Source organism: Ranitomeya imitator, chromosome 4, assembly GCF_032444005.1.
Source record: "Ranitomeya imitator isolate aRanImi1 chromosome 4, aRanImi1.pri, whole genome shotgun sequence".
Taxonomy (NCBI): Eukaryota; Metazoa; Chordata; class Amphibia; order Anura; family Dendrobatidae; genus Ranitomeya; species Ranitomeya imitator.
In genome coordinates, this window is record NC_091285.1 from 692,322,491 (window position 1) to 692,338,239 (window position 15,749).

General features: G+C 43.6%; 1 protein-coding gene and 1 pseudogene across 2 annotated transcripts; both read right to left on the reverse strand.

Moving 5' to 3' along the window:
• Window positions 1–972: 972 nt before the first annotated feature.
• LOC138674370 (beta-synuclein-like) lies at window positions 973–1,551 on the reverse strand (annotated as a pseudogene).
• Window positions 1,552–14,687: 13,136 nt separating this feature from the next.
• LOC138674371 (beta-synuclein-like) lies at window positions 14,688–15,452 on the reverse strand. Of its 2 annotated transcripts, XM_069762219.1 has the most exons (2): window positions 15,016–15,452; window positions 14,688–14,925 (listed from the first exon to the last, which is right to left on the reverse strand). In XM_069762219.1, the coding sequence occupies exons 1-2, from the start codon at window positions 15,301–15,303 to the stop codon at window positions 14,899–14,901; spliced, it is 315 nt and encodes a 104-aa protein (XP_069618320.1). In that variant the 5' UTR covers window positions 15,304–15,452; the 3' UTR covers window positions 14,688–14,898. The 2 variants fall into 2 exon arrangements, with proteins under 2 accessions (XP_069618320.1, XP_069618319.1); XM_069762218.1 differs by having other exon boundaries at window positions 14,688–15,452.
• Between the last annotated feature and the right edge of the window lie 297 nt (window positions 15,453–15,749).

The window sequence follows — 15,749 nt, forward strand, 5'->3', positions numbered from 1 at the left end:
GCTGTCCCCGGGAGCTGTAGGAAGGACCCCTTAAACAAAAACATTGAGTTAATGTAAACTCCAATAATTGCAATATTGTATTTGGTCTCCCTGTGTAGGTAGATGACCAGTCTCTCGGGTTCAGTATTGATCATTTTTGGTTAATTCTTTTTTTTTTTTTTTTTTTTTTTATTCCTTTTGCAAAATAATTTGGAACACAAGAACATAGAAAAGATTCTGCATGAATTCTCACAGATTTTCATCTGCTTTACAGAAGTCACAAATAAGTTCACCCATTTATGTTTTTAGATATGTGTATATGCATATAAAAACAGCAAAATAAATATCACATTAGAACACTGAATAAACTATTTCAAAGGTCAGTCATCCACGACTACATTTTTTTTGGTTGTTTTTTCCTCAACCAAATGACCAGCGTAGTGCCATAGGACAAATGCACAAATTTATGGCAGTCATTTTGTTAAGAAGTAAATCATATTTTTAGGTGTTTCGCACCATCTCTTTATAAAAAGTTAGAACATGCTTTATTTATGTAGGTAGACGCAGAAGAATACCATTGGTTCAATTGCAGGTGGTGGCAGCCCCTCTGCTACTGAAGAAGACACATCAGAACAAATAAATGATAGACAAAATTCACCAAAACCCCGGCAATTATTCTCTGGGAGGGAACAATTTCCCGGAGGGCATTATGACTGCAAAGACAAATCCAATGCATTCATGGGTTCATACATTACAAAGGGCTTTTTGTTCATCCAAACAACAGTTTGTTTGGACGATGACTGGACGCGAAGGATTACCATACATAAAACCACTTCACATGAGGCTCCCTGAAGGAGGAGTAGAGGAAGAGCTCAAATTTTGAGAAAAGAGAATGGGTAGACCACACTCCTCTTGGGATAGGAAAGGGTGTTAAGGATATGGGGATTTTGTTATTAGTATCTTCATTATAGCGATCTTTGTGCTGAAGCTGCTGGTGGCTGGATCCAGAGTGAAGGGATGTTATGATTCTGGTTCATATTCCTGGTAATCATCCTGGGGGGCTTCCTCGTAGCTTTCCCCTTCTGGCTCCAGCAGTGGGTCAGTGGCAGGTTCTTCCAAAGCTTCCTGGCCTCCTTCATCAGGCTTAATATATGTGGGAAATTCATCCTTCTTCACTAGGCCGGTGGCTGCACCAATGTTCGCAGCTCCAGACATGACAGTCCCACCCAGCTGAGATGCCTGCTCTTTGGTCTTCTCAGCCACCGAAGCCACTCCTTGTAAATCTCCATCTCTGGCTTTGCTTCCCACATATAAGACACCTTCCTTGGTCTTCTCCGCAGCTTCTACTACCCCTTGCTTGGTTTTCTCAGCTGCGGCCACCACCCCTTATTTTGCTTTGGAAAAGCCTTTCATAAGCACATCCATTTTGATCTGTTGCAGTCTTCTCAGTCCCAAGCTTTTTCCAGGTCTTGTTGCTTATCTGGAAGAGGCTACCTGGGGTTCAGAGGGTAAATTGGTTTTAGTCCTCTCTCTATGTAATGATGACGCAGAGGAGGGTTCAGATGTAGAGATCTCAGGGGTCCCTCAGCACCCGGCAGTGTCAGTGCTCCAGTATTGGTCATTTTATTAGAAAACAAATCCTCTTTATTGTCCCTAAAACCTTGTAAATTGTTTACTTGAGATGGAATTGAGACCTCAAGGGAACCTTGTAACTTAGTTTCTCCAGTGGAAAAATCCGACTTGGAGGAAAATGTCTTTGATTTTCTCTCTGATTTTAGTTTTGTATGAAGTCCTGTTGGTTTGTTTTTCTTCAGGTAATACTTACATTACCTGAGAGAAGAGCTAGGGGCTTCCTTTTCCAACCTGGTTATAAATTCTTTATTCTTTCTACATGTAGGTATCAAGAGAAATTCAAACAGGAAAGCGTTTCATAGTGTAATGGATTGACTATTGGTATCACGGTTGGGAGTGGGGTAACTTCGTGGTGCCGCAGACACCCACACTGGGCCAATTCCCATATTGGGTCAAACTCTGAAATATTTGTTGGCACAATAAACAGACCAACTAAAAATATCTAACCACATGACCAAATTTTGTATAAAGGGCCAGTAACCTGCTGGATTCAGCTGGGAACCCTGAGCAGAAGACAGGAGTGGGTGATCACCGGATTCTTTCTTCTATTGTTGCCGGATACATTGCCCTTCAGCGCTATGTAGGGAACCTCAACATGGATAATGCTTCTGTGGGGCCTGGCAATCCCATAATCGCTGGCTATCTGCCGGCTGAGCAGGCCTAGTGGGTTCTAGCTGATCCAGATCTGCTCTGTCAGAGATTTCTTTCTCATGGGCTGTTTTTTCATGTAACTGGGGCTCCTATGGATGTCCCTGGTAGCGGTGGAAAAAGTGACCCCCCCCGAAGGAAAAAAATGGATCTCATGGAGGTGGGAATTAATATATGGTCTTCTCAACTCTTCACTTCATGAAAAAAGTGTGGAAGTTAAAAATTAAAAAAACAGTACATTAGGTATCCACACAACTGTAATAACCTGAACTCTTCCCGTTATCTGGAGGTCAATGTAAAATTCTCATGTATATCCAAATCCAATATTTACCGTGAGGGCAACTGATTTTTATATCCCCTAAAACGTCCTTAAATTACTTGTCCTGCATAACACGGTCAGTCAGTGGGGGCATGGCTGCTGAAAGAGCAAGGACAACATGGACGACAAAAAGCCAATTTCAGCCGAACGCGTTGTTGTACGTAAGGACTCTCCGACAATGGAAGTGTGAGTTTCCATCTTTACGATTTGCTGGTTTCTTAAGTAATGACGTTCTAGCAGCTTCTCCTTTCCCTGTGAACGATATTTCCACAAGATGAAGAACTCGTTCTCAGAACAGGAACCGCACAGACTGTGTATTTAGTCTTTAGAAGATCCAGTTATTTTATTGTATGCAGATCTTGAGCTTAGTCGGTAATGGAGGTCACAATATATAGTGGACCTCTAATTTTGGGGTGGCAGCGGGGTTATTGTGGGTTGTAGGATTCTCTGAACTTGTGAACGTCTTACCGTATAACACTCCCATATGCTAAGGTAGCGAGGGCCAGCGTTCAGGGGACGCTCAGGAGAAATCATGGCGAATGTAGAAGGTGAAGGAAAGGGGATCTGGTGGAGACCAGAGACATTGGGAGATCAGTGTAGGGTGGGAAACGTGTTCTGGAAGTTTGTGTGCAATTGTTACTGATTATTTTAAAGGTATGTGATATACAAAGGGAGTAATCAGGTGCACTTAAACCCTTTAAAGACATGAATTTATTACTCAATAAACACCCTGCCCTGTACCCAGTATAGATAAAACAGGAATTGATATGAAGACCAATACAAAGCACTAAATATCTGACTGATGGTGATAAGACATGGTGCTGGGATAACCGCTGCCTCAGTGGTTGGATCTGATAGTATTGAGAATTATCAGAAATTAATGCCGATAATCCAGGTCCTATCACAAGAGGCCCTGAGATCAATATTGGGCTGTACCTGCCTCGCAGCGGAGGTTGGTACCCTAGTGTAACGGGGTTTTGTGCCCCCGCTCCATGGCGGCATGCCCTGATTAGCCCTAGTTGCTAGGTAAACAGGGTGATCAGGAGGCCATTGTGATATGCCTGGGCTATGAAGCATGGAGTATAAATATGGTTCCCAGTGATATAATGCGCCCACTCGATACTGTTCACATGGGCAATTGCCAGTCTTCATAGTCCCCTGTACTTTGGTGCGCCTGCCCTGAATGCTCGGACCGTAGAGGTAGAACATGGGCTGCTTCCTGCTACATCATGTAGGGGATGGAAACAATGTGCGTATGTGCCGGTGGTAGTCGCGGTAAGCCGGATGTAGTGCCTGCACAGCGCAGGTGTTGCCGACCAGATACTTGGTCTCTACCAAGTGGAATTGGCTGAAGTTGTGGTCTCTTCCAGGTGGTATTGGCAGAGGTGGTGGTGGCTGCCAGGTGGTATTGGCAGAGGTGGTGGTGGTCTCTGCCAGGTGGTGGTGGTCTTTCCCTTCTCATCGTCGGTGGTCTCCTGGGTGGTTTCCATGGATGGACCGAACAGTCTGTCGCAGTTCCTTAAAGTTTCCTCCATCTTGTTAAGATCTTCTGTGTACTTTTCCAATCTTTCTTGCAATTTTGCTTGGATTTCTCTCATAATCACCATCCTGCTCTTCGCCAGTCTTCTTTTTTTCTTTCTCTCTTTATTGTCATTCTCAAGAGTCAGATGATTGTTCTTGAGGGCGATGTTCTCCTCTTCCATCTTCTGCTCAATGAGATGTAGATTCCTCTCCAGTCACACTGACTGCAGCCATCCCTCTGCTCCTCTGTACACTATATGGCCGTGCTGTGTCGGATAACCTCTATTAGTAAACTTACTTTCCATCTCATTAAATCTTTTTGGATTTGTGTCCTCTTTGGTCACTATTCTTTCTACCCGTTGGAACTGTGACTTGGATATTGATTATTTTCTACCGGGGGATAAAAGCTAGTATAGTGTAGTAAACTATTTATATCTGTTGGTTGGGTAAAAAGATCAATGGAAAGCTCTCCCTCACTTTTTGTGTATCATAGTATCGAGAAAGCTTATGTTTTCTGTACTGTAGTGTGAATTTTAACGATGGCTAAATGCTGTTAGTGAGTGTCAGAGAAGTCTCGACCGGCCCATTCCAGATACAGAAAGTGTCATCGATAAATCTACGCCATATGAATGAGGGCTGTTTGATTAGAGAATGGTTAAAAACTGTCTTCTTCAAAGGCTGCCATATAGGCTACTGCATAGGAGGGTGCTACATTAGATCCCATTGCGGTCTGCTGTCTTTGGATTTAAAATGTGTCCTGAAACATAAAATAATTTCAACATGTTGATGTATATGGAGAAATCCAATCATATATCCTATAAAATAACTACACATCTGTAAGAACAAGTGACGATAGATGGTATCCTCATCCGGGTGGTCGGAGGTAGTGTAAAATGCATCAGGAAAAAGTGTAGAAACCTTAAATGACAAAAGTGAGTTAAAACCAGGAATAAAAACAATAACGGAAGCGCATCTAAGTCCACATGTACACAGGAAGGCGATCACTAAAAAGGGGCAAAACTCATATTCTCATTGAGACCATGTGGATGCACAATATCAAGGGTCCATATCCATCTTTCCTAAAGTTGGGCAAGACGATGGGATATTCTACCTCCTCTGACCCCCTATATAAAGAATATTCCCCTCACTCAACAATTTACTGTCTGGAACTCCACACTGCACTTGCTCACTGAGCCAGTGCGCGTGTGTCCGGAGTTGAACAAACTATGTTCAGATACCTGTGAAGTGGGGGTGGCAGTGGTGGAAATGCGTGCTTCAGGCAAACAGGACCTGACACACCTGACTGGGGGGGGGAGACAAGCCGCGGCACTCCAGAGACCAGCGCTTGGGCTAGAGATGCCCAGAGAGTAGTCGGACAGACGCAGGTCTAAACCAGGAGATGGCGTGGTACAGGAGGGGCAAGACAGGGACAAGGTCAGTAACAAAGCAGCGTCTGGAAACCAGAGATAGCAGCGTGATACAGGCAGGAGCAACGGAATGGAAGGACAAGGACAAGGAGCCAGGCAGAAATATCAGAAACTGGAAAGGACCAGGTCATACACGAGCAAGCATACGCAAGCAGACAGTATCCACAGATACACAGGGGTCAGGAACTAAGCCAAGGTCAAAAGTATCACTGACAATGGACAGAGCCCAATTGAGGCTATTTAAAGCCCTCCCAGAACCAGAGAGGCCAAAATCATTAACCCCTGCAGCACAAAACTAGAATTCATACAGACCATGGCATTTACTATTACACTGGTGATGTAATTTGAAGTGACGTGGGATGGTCTTAAGCGTGGATGTGTCCTTGTGGCTCACTGCAGCTTGTATACCAAGCACATGCTCCCTTACGTGAACCTTGAGTTGGCGTGAGGTGAGGCCTACATAAATGAACAAGCATGGGCATGTAGAGTAGCATATAACATTTTTAGATTTACCTGTGATGAACTTCTTAATTTTATAGGTTCTAGAACCATTTGAATTGGAAAAAGTAATTATGATCCATGTTACAATATGCCACACAATGGCCGCAAGGATCACATCCACGCCTAACATTTGAATAGTCCAAAAAGGTCCTCAGAGATTCCCCAACATAATGGCTCCGCACCAGAGGGTCCCGTAGGTTTCTAGCCCGTCAAAGTTATTGTTTGTTTATCTGGTATTAAATTGGATAGTCCAGTGTGAATTTTCAAAATGGGCCAAGATTTCTGGAGAGCCGCATGCATCTATTCAAATTGAGAATGAACATTTGGTGATAAACCGAACATGTTTGGTTCTGTTAGTCATGGTGTTGGTATTATATATGTTTGGCACAATTATAGGCCCTTTTTAATCATGCGATGGCTGTATCAGCGTTCATCGAATCGCAACTTCAATTCCTCTGCCTGTTTCTCAAAGTCTGCCTCCGTGGAACAGATCTGGCGAAGACTAAGGAATTAACCTAAACAAACCGACCTTATAATGTGACTAGGATGGGATGAGGAAACATTAAAAAGCATGTTGGTTTCCTATAGATGTTAGTCTGAATACCACCCAACTCATCCCCTCCTTAAAGGTAAGGTACCGCGTTTGTAGATCATCAATAAATCACTGTAATGTAGCATAACATGCTGCTATAACCGAGTTTTAAATGCATGTTAAACAGATTTCATGTGTTATGAGTTTAAAGAAGGCACTGGGGGCTGACATCTTGGTTTCACAGCAGTAGCAGGGCACTATCGATGTCAGATTACGGCACCCCATGGACATAGGGTCATCGCTGGTCTATTATCTCCTATCTCTAACATTGCAGCAGCATTAGTAGTGAGCTGGGCACGCCTCTGTGGGCTGCACAACTCACTGCTGTAGGTGTGACTAGCTGCCATTTTATTATAGCCCGGTGCTATCTGCCGAGCTCCACTTTATCGCAGGACAGAAGAAGCGCTCACTGGAGCCAGCGGGTGGGGAGTGCGGGTGATTTACCTCCCTGCTCCTCTGTACTCCAGGCACTGTGCGTCCTGGGCAGCCATCCTCTGCTCTTCACACGCTGCCCTGTGTGCTTCTCCTGCTGTGTCTCCGCCTCCCCCTCACACAGTCCCTGTGATCTCCGGTAAGCTGCACTCACAGCCTGCAGAGAGGGAGCTGACACCTGGAGAGAGCAGGACAGCTGACAGGACAGGGATTAATGTGGGGGAAGGGGGGATGGTAAGAATGTTATTCGCAAAAAATGCTGCTGAGCCCACTGTGTTCTGCTCCTCTGTAAACAAGCTGTTCCTCTGATGCAGTATCTGCTGGTAATAGCAGGTCACAGGGCAGTCACACACAAAATGGCGCTGCCCTGTGATGCTGCTCTTCATTCTGCCCCAGGGATACTAGACCACCCAAAAGGGGAGGGAAATGGTGATGTCAGCAGTTACTGCCCAAATTTTGCTGCTAACGGTAAAGCTGGTAAATCTTACTATAGCTGCTTGAAGTCTAAAACTGAAAATGCTCCACCTAGTGGTAAATATATATTTGTAAGAAAATCTATAATATTTTTCATATAGAAATGTTTGCAAACATTGCATTAATACATTTTAATTACTATTTTAAGCTTAATTTCACCAAAAAACAAAATACAAGAAAACTGGTGGCACCTTCCCTTTAAAGTGACATCAAGGAACTCTGTTTTGTCATGGTGTTGGTATTATATATATTTGGCACATTTATAAGCCATTTTTAATCATGCCATGGCTGTATCAGCGTTCATAGAAGCGCAACTTCAATTCCTCTGCCTGTTTTTCAAAGTCGGCATCCGTGAAACAGATCTGGCGAAGACTAAGGAATTGACCTAAACAAACCGACCTTATAATGTGACTAGGATGGGATGAGGAAACATGTAAAAGCATGTTGGTAGATGTTGGTTTCCTATAGATGTTAGTCTGAATACCACCCAACTCATCCCCTCCTTAAAGTGACACCAAGGAACTCCGTTTTGTTAGGGTCACAAACAAAAGTAAGAAACATATTGAGGTCGTTACTGTTAAAATAATCAATGAAGTCTTGCAAATTAGATGGAATACTGTGCCAGATCAAGAGGATATCATCGATGTACCGCGTCCAAAAGGATGCAGTCCATTGATGCCTGCCGAATACAGGAAGAGGTCCCTTTCCCACAGCGTCAGGAACAAGTTGGCATGGGATGGGGCGAAGGCTGCTCCCATAGCTGTTCCATGGAGCTGTAGAATAAAGGACCCCTTAAAAACAACAAAAACAATTGAGTAAGGGTAACTTCAAGTATGAGAGCCCTCATGCTTAAAGATAGGTTAGACATATCGAGAGAGAAATTAGTGGCCCGTTTGCCATCGCAATGCCTAATATTAGTGTGCAGACTGTGAGCCCTCGCGGGCAGGGTCCTCCCTCCTTATGTACTCGTGTGCCTTGTTATCTGCTCATGTTTAATGTATTTGTCTATATTTGCCCCGTATTCACATGTAAAGCGCCATGGAATAAATGGCGCTATAAAAATGTATAATAATAATAATAATAAAGAGATTCAGCGTCTGCACTGGCCAACAGGGTGTCAGGATCTAAAAAAGGCCGTCAACTTTACATAGTAATTTGTTGGTATCCTTAAGGAAGGATGGAAAATTGGCCACAAGAGATTGTAGCATGGAGTCAATCCATCGGTTAACGTGCTCCAAGTAGTTCCCCCCCCTCCTGAAATGATGGGGAGTCCAGGTGGGATTTAGGAATTTATATGAATTTTGGGAGTAAATAAAATGTGCAAAATATACAAAAAAGTTTAGTGTCTGCTCACCACCTCCTAGAGCGCGCGGATCCTGCTCACCACCTCCTAGAGCGCGCGGATCCTGCTCACCACCTCCTAGAGCGCGCGGATCCTGCTCACCACCTCCTAGAGCGGGCGGATCCTGCTCACCACCTCCTAGAGCGGGCGGATCCTGCTGTGCGGCAAGTTTTTCAGAACTTAAAAGAAATAAGTCCAGCGCTGTTTGTCCATAAAATCAATTTTCTTTTATTCCATGGCTTTAAATAACATTAAAACAATTAATTCATAGTCCAAACTTTAAAATCAGACGCGTTTCAACGCAAAAATTTGTGTCTTAAGCATTGTCAAGGATCTAATGGTAGACTGAACATTATAAGCTAGTTCTCAGTACAATCCCAGCCCACCAGACTCAGCTACCTGATGGGGACCGCTGTGCAGAGAAACCTGATGGGGGATTAACCCCTTACAGACTGGGGTCATATATTACATCCGATAGGTGCTTCTATAATCATAATGATAGATCAGATCCTGCCTGATATTGATGCCATGCGGGACCCTGGTGTTTAGCTGATAAATCCACCATGTTTCCCGGCTTATCAGTTTTCTTGTAATATCGCCACCTCTGGCTGGAATTTTGACCTTTTCTACACCCGACACCTCAAAAGCGGACACATCACCCCACCAACCCCCCGCCTATGATTATTAAAATGTTTTTAAATTGCTGAGCTTTTATTAATGACATTACTGGTGGCATCTGAGAGGTGACGTCTTCTCCTGATTTTCAGTGGTCCTGCTGTGCAGCCACACACCGTGCAGTGCACAGTGTACGCCACATTACTTGTGTTGCAATTTATATAGGAATTAATCGTATATTCTCCTTTTTTCTATTTGCACAAGAGACCAAAGTTTTGGTGTTTTTCATAAATTTGCAGCAGGTGCAGACACTGTGGCCGCATTTGTGGGATCCTCTGGTACTGAGCCAATTGTCTTTTTTATTATCACATAGAGAGGCTGGGAGACAGAATGTCACCCCGAGTAGAGGCTTTTGTGGCAATAAATTTCACAGCATTTGTCAATTTTCTCCAGTTTTTTTTGTCCTGATATAATATAGGTAAGGCTGGGTTCATACTGCGTTAAAGCAGCCCGTTCAATGCAATCTGCGCTAGCTGTGACGGAGCCGGAAACGCTGCAGCCCGAGGGTCCGTCACAGAATGACGGCACATCGCTAGAGCATGCCCATTATGGCATGTGTTGGCGATCCACCCGAAATAGGGGTTAACGGACTGCCATAACGCAGTATGAACCCAGCCTAATTGGTTTTTAATATTGGTAATATTTTTAAAATATGGGCTGTACATAGTTGTAAAAACTACTCCATAATTTTTATCTACATACTTAGATGTATATTTGACTTCTTTTTCCGGTTTCTTTTAGCATCTCTAATGTTACTGATTGTCCTCAGCCCTATGTAGCATCCACTTGGAGTAACCCCTTCATGTCAGTCTGACACGTACTTCACTTTATACTTGTTCGAAGGTTTCATGTAAAGATGAATTCCTTTTGAACCTACACAATTCTCCAAGGGGAACATTCTTAATAACTTTCTTCTGATGATGGGACGGTGCCAATAAAGTGGAGTTTGTGGCTGTACTTTTACAGTAACGGGACACTAGGATTTTGTTTGTAGAATCCAAACTGAGCGTCACAGGCAGAAAATTAATAGATCTGATTCCAATTGAATAGGTAAATTTCAGATTCCATTGTCCTTACAATGTTGGATAAATTCTGACGCGGATTCCACCGTCCCGTCCCTCACCAGGAGGATGTCATCCATATAACCACCCATCCACTTAATGTGGGGTCTGTGCCCGTTCCAAGATGGGGCGATAATGGTTTTCAATTGTGAACTATAGGCAGACAAGGGGTTGCTTGTCCTCTTTTGGTATCAAACGTAGTTAAGCTGGCAAAACTCCTTTATGTATTTATGACAATTTCCTGATATGTCTTAAGTGCGTTAAATACGTCAGTGGTCAAGTTGTCATTCTGTCTAGGTGGCATCTTATTCACTTTTTGCCTTAAAGCTACAAAAAGGGCCTGTACCAGTCATAGTGGGTATGGGTTCATCTAAGTCATCCAAAAGTCTTACATCTTGTAGCATCTGATGATCTACCCAATTCACAAACGCCTGTGCCGAGAAATGTCTCCTCCATCTGAGCTTGCGTGCGAACAGGTTCAAGTCCTTAACCACCCGAGACATCAAAATCTGAGCTTGGAGCTAAATATGATCCCTTCTGTCAGAACCTGTTGTCTTTGTCAGTCATTGTTCTCTGGGACTAATTGATAACATGCGATTCTTTCTAAATGAAACTCTTCATTGGGTTCATGTGGTTTCTCACTGAGTATCCATGATCTAGAAAATGGCCTCCTTGAGGACAAAAGCACATGATAACAAGTCCAGAAACTTATTATAAGACTGTGTGCATTGCCTTGTGAAAGTATTCGGCCCCCTGGAACTTTTCAACCTTTTCCCACATAACAAGCTTCTAACCTAAAGATACCAAATGTAAATTTTTGGTGACGAATCAACAAGTGGAATATAGTTGTGAATTGTGAAGGTGAACGAAATTTATTGGTTATTTCAAATTTTTGTGGAAATTCATGAATTGAAAAGTGGAGTGTGCAATATTATTCGGCCCCTGTAACTTAATACTTTGTTGCGCCACCTTTTGCTGCGATTACAAGTCGCTTGGGGTATGTCTCCATCAGTTTTGTACATCGAGAGACTGAAATTCTTGCCCATTCTTCCTTGGCAAACAGCTCGAGCTCAGTGAGGTTTGATGGAGATCGTTTGTGAACAGCAGTTTTCAGCTCTTTCCACAGATTCTCGATTGGATTGAGTTCTGGACTTAGAATGGCCAAGTCAAACATCTGGATACGGTTATTTGTGAACCATTCCATTGTAGATTTTGCTTTGTGTTTGGGATCATTGTCTTGTTGGAAGACAAATCTTCGTCCCAGTCTCAGGTCTTTTGCAGACACCCAACAGGTTTTCTTCAAGAATGGTCCTGTATTTGGCTCCATCCATCTTCCTATCAATTTTAACCATCTTCCCTGTCCCTGCTGAAGAAAAGCAGGCCCAAACCATGATGCTGCCGCCACCATGTTTGACAGTGGGTGATGAGTGTTATGCAGGCAATCCAGTGACACAGTGTGCCAGCAATCAGAGCACATACAGTGATCTGACAATACCCAAAAACAATAGAATGAGCTCTGAGACGTGGAATCTCTGTAGACCGCAATACCTGAACCTATCCTAAACACAACTAAAGGCAGCTGTGGATTGCGCCTAAAACTACCTATGCAACTCGGCACAGCCTGAGAAACAGACTAGCCTGAAGATAGAAATACAAGCCTGACTTGCCTCAGAGAAATACCCCAAAGGAAAAGGCAGCCCCCCACATATAATGACTGTTAGCAAGATGAAAAGACAAAACGTAGGGATGAAATGGATTCAGCAAAGTGAGGCCCGATATTCTAGATAGAGCGAGGATAGCAAAGAGAACTTTGCAGTCTACAAAAAACCCTAAAGCAAAAAACCACGCAAAGGGGGCAAAAAAGACCCACCGTGCCGAACTAACGGCACGGCGGTACACCCTTTGCATCTCAGAGCTTCCGGCAAAACGAATAGACAAGCTGGACAGAAAAAATAGCAACAAAAGCAAAGAAGCACTTATCTAAGTAGAGCAGCAGGCCACAGGAAAGATCCAGAAGCTCAGATCCAACACTGGAACATTGACAAGGAGCAAGGAAGACAGAATCAGGTGGAGTTAAATAACAAAGCAGCCAACGAGCTCACCAGAACACCTGAGGGAGGAAGCTCAGAAGCTGCAGTACCACTTGTGACCACAGGAGTGAATTCAGCCACAGAATTCACAACAGATGAGCAGTGTTGCCTTTGCGCCAAACATAGCTTAGGGGACATAGCTTATGTTCTCATTGGGCACATTAATTCCATCTGGACTCGATCTGGGCTAATTTCTTTGACACACCACCACCCCTAATGCTGACATCAATCTTATCGATCCCTCTTACCCTGAGAAGGCTGCCATCACAGTCATGGTAAAGTTTGAAGTGACGAGGAATTGTTTCAACTGTAGATGAGTCCACATGGGTCGCCGTGCACGTGTTCCCTTGTGCGCACCTTTAATTGGCATGTGGTCAAACCCACATAGATTTTTTCACAGGGACACGTGGCATAATAAATGACATTACTACTTGTGCATGTGATACGCTTTCTTGTATGCACGTGATTGACTAGCATTCGAATCACAGCGATCAATATTTGGACATGCTACGCAGTGACCACATGGGACCCACCCACACCTAGCAACCATGCTATTCCATATATTTTAGGTGGTTCACTAGTGTAATGGCTGTGGACTAGGATATCACGAAGGCTCCGTGACTGCCGTGATGTGATGGCAGCGCTCTCAGGCAAGAACCTTGAAATAATAGGAATCTCTTTCAAGATAGGCCACGAATTGTCCAATGCCTTCCTTAGCAGAGGAAATTGTGAATGGTAATTGGTTATAAAGCGGACAATATCATGGTCCTCTTTAGTCTGAATCTCAGAGGAGGTCATGTCGCGAGGAATTTTTTTGCCCTATTGAAGGCTTTTATTTTTATCCGCTTACTGTAGCCACATTCAATTAAGCTGAGTTTTAAATCCTCTGCTTGTGTAGCCAAATAATTTTCCGTGGAACAGTCTGCGGAGGCACAAACTGTCCTGCCGGAATAGACTGAATGATGTAGGCTGGGAAGAGGGGGCATGTAATGGCATATTCGTGGCAGTCTCCTTATGAAAAATATTCATCTGTATCTCGTCATTACCACTATCTCTGGAGTTTGATGTCCAAAAATTCAAATCACATCATGGTTCACTTGAAAAGAAACATTAATATTATTTAGGACGTGACACATTGACGGCCGATCCGACATGAAGAGGTCCCTCTCCCACATCCCTAGGAAGAGGTTGGCATACACAGGTGCATAAGATGCCCCCATAGCTGTCCCCGGGAGCTGTAGGATGGACCCCTTTAAACAAAAACATTGAGTTAATGTAAACTCCAATAATTGCAATATTGCATTTGGCCTCCCTGTGTCGGTAGATGACCCGTCTATCGGGTTCACTATTGTTCATTTTTGGTTAATTCTTTTTTTTTTAATTCCTAAATTATTTGGAACACAAGGACATTGAAAAGATTCTGCATGAATTCTCAGATTCTCATCTGCTTTACAGAACAGTCACAAATAAGTTCACCCATTTGTTTTTAGATGTGTGTGAATATACGTATAAAAACAGCAAAATAAATATCACATTAGAACACTGAATAAACTATTTCACAGGTCAGTCATCCACAACAACTTTTTTTTGGGGTGGTTTTTCCCTCAACCAAATGGCCAGCGTAGTGCCATAGGACAAATGCACAAATTTCTGGCAGTCATTTTAAGAAGAAAATTACATTTTAGGTGTTTCGCATCATCGCTTTATAAAAAGTTAGAACATGCTTTATTTATGTAGGTAGACGCAGAAGAATACCATTGGGTTCAATTGCAGGTGGTTGCAGCCCCTCTGCTACTGAAGAAGACACATCAGAACAAATAAATGATGATAGACAAAATTCACCAAAAACCCCGGCAATTATTCTCTGGGAGGGAACAAGTTCCCGGGGGGCATTATGACTGCAAAGACAAATCCAATGCATTCATGGGTTCATACATTACAAAGGGCTTGTTGTTCATTTAAACACCAGTTTGTTTGGACCATCACTGGACGCGAAGGATTACCATACATAAAACCACTTCACATGAGGCTCCCTGAAGGTGGAGTAGAGGAAGAGCGCAATTTTTGAGAAAAGAGAATGGGTAGACCACACTCCTCTTGGGATAGGAAAGGGTGTTGGGGATATGGGGATTGTCTTATTAGTATCTTCATTATAGCTATCTTTGTGCTGAAGCTGCTGGTGGCTGGATCCAGAGTGAAGGGATGTTATGCTTCTGGTTCATATTCCTGGTAAACATCCTGGGGGGCTTCCTCGTAGCCCTCCCCTTCTGGCTCCAGCAGTGGTTCAGCGGCAGGTTCTTCCAAAGCTTCCTGGCCTCCTTCTTCAGGCTTAATATCTGTGGGAAATTCATCCTCCTTCACTAGGCCGGTGGCTGCACCAATGTTCGCAGCTCCAGACATGACAGTCCCACCCAGCTGAGATGCCTGCTCTTTGGTCTTCTCAGCCACCGAAGCCACTCCTTGTACTACTCCATCTCTGGCTTTGCTTCCCACATATAAGACACCTTCCTTGGTCTTCTCCACAGCTTCTGCTACCCCTTGCTTGGTTTTCTCAGCTGTGGCCACCACCCCTTCTTTTGCTCTGGAAAAGCCTTTCATAAGCACATCCATTTTGATCTGTTGCAGTCTTCTCAGTCCCAAGCTTTTTCCAGGTCTTGTTGCTTATCTGTAAGAGGCTGCCTGGGGTTCAGAGGGTAAATTGGTTTTAGTCCTCTCTCTATGTAATGATGAAGCAGAGGAGGGTTCAGATGTAGAGATCTCAGGGGTCCCTCAGCGCCTGGCAGTGTCAGTGCTCCAGTATTGGTCATTTTATTAGAAAACAAACCCTCTTTATTGTCCCTAAAACCTTTTAAATTGTTTACTTGAGATGGAATTGAGACCTCAAGGGAACCTTGTGACTTAGTTTCTCCAGTGGAAAAATCCGACTTGGAGGAAAATGTCTTTGATTCTCTCTGCTTTTAGTTTTGTATGAAGTCCTGTTAGTTTGTTTTTCTTCAGGTAATACTTACATTACCTGAGAGAAGTGCTAGGGGCTTCCTTTTCCAACCTGGTTCTAA

Bases quoted from the DNA above. Each gene is read 5' to 3' on its own strand.
- LOC138674371 (XM_069762218.1), bottom strand. From the start codon at position 15,303: ATGGATGTGCTTATGAAAGGCTTTTCCAGAGCAAAAGAAGGGGTGGTG.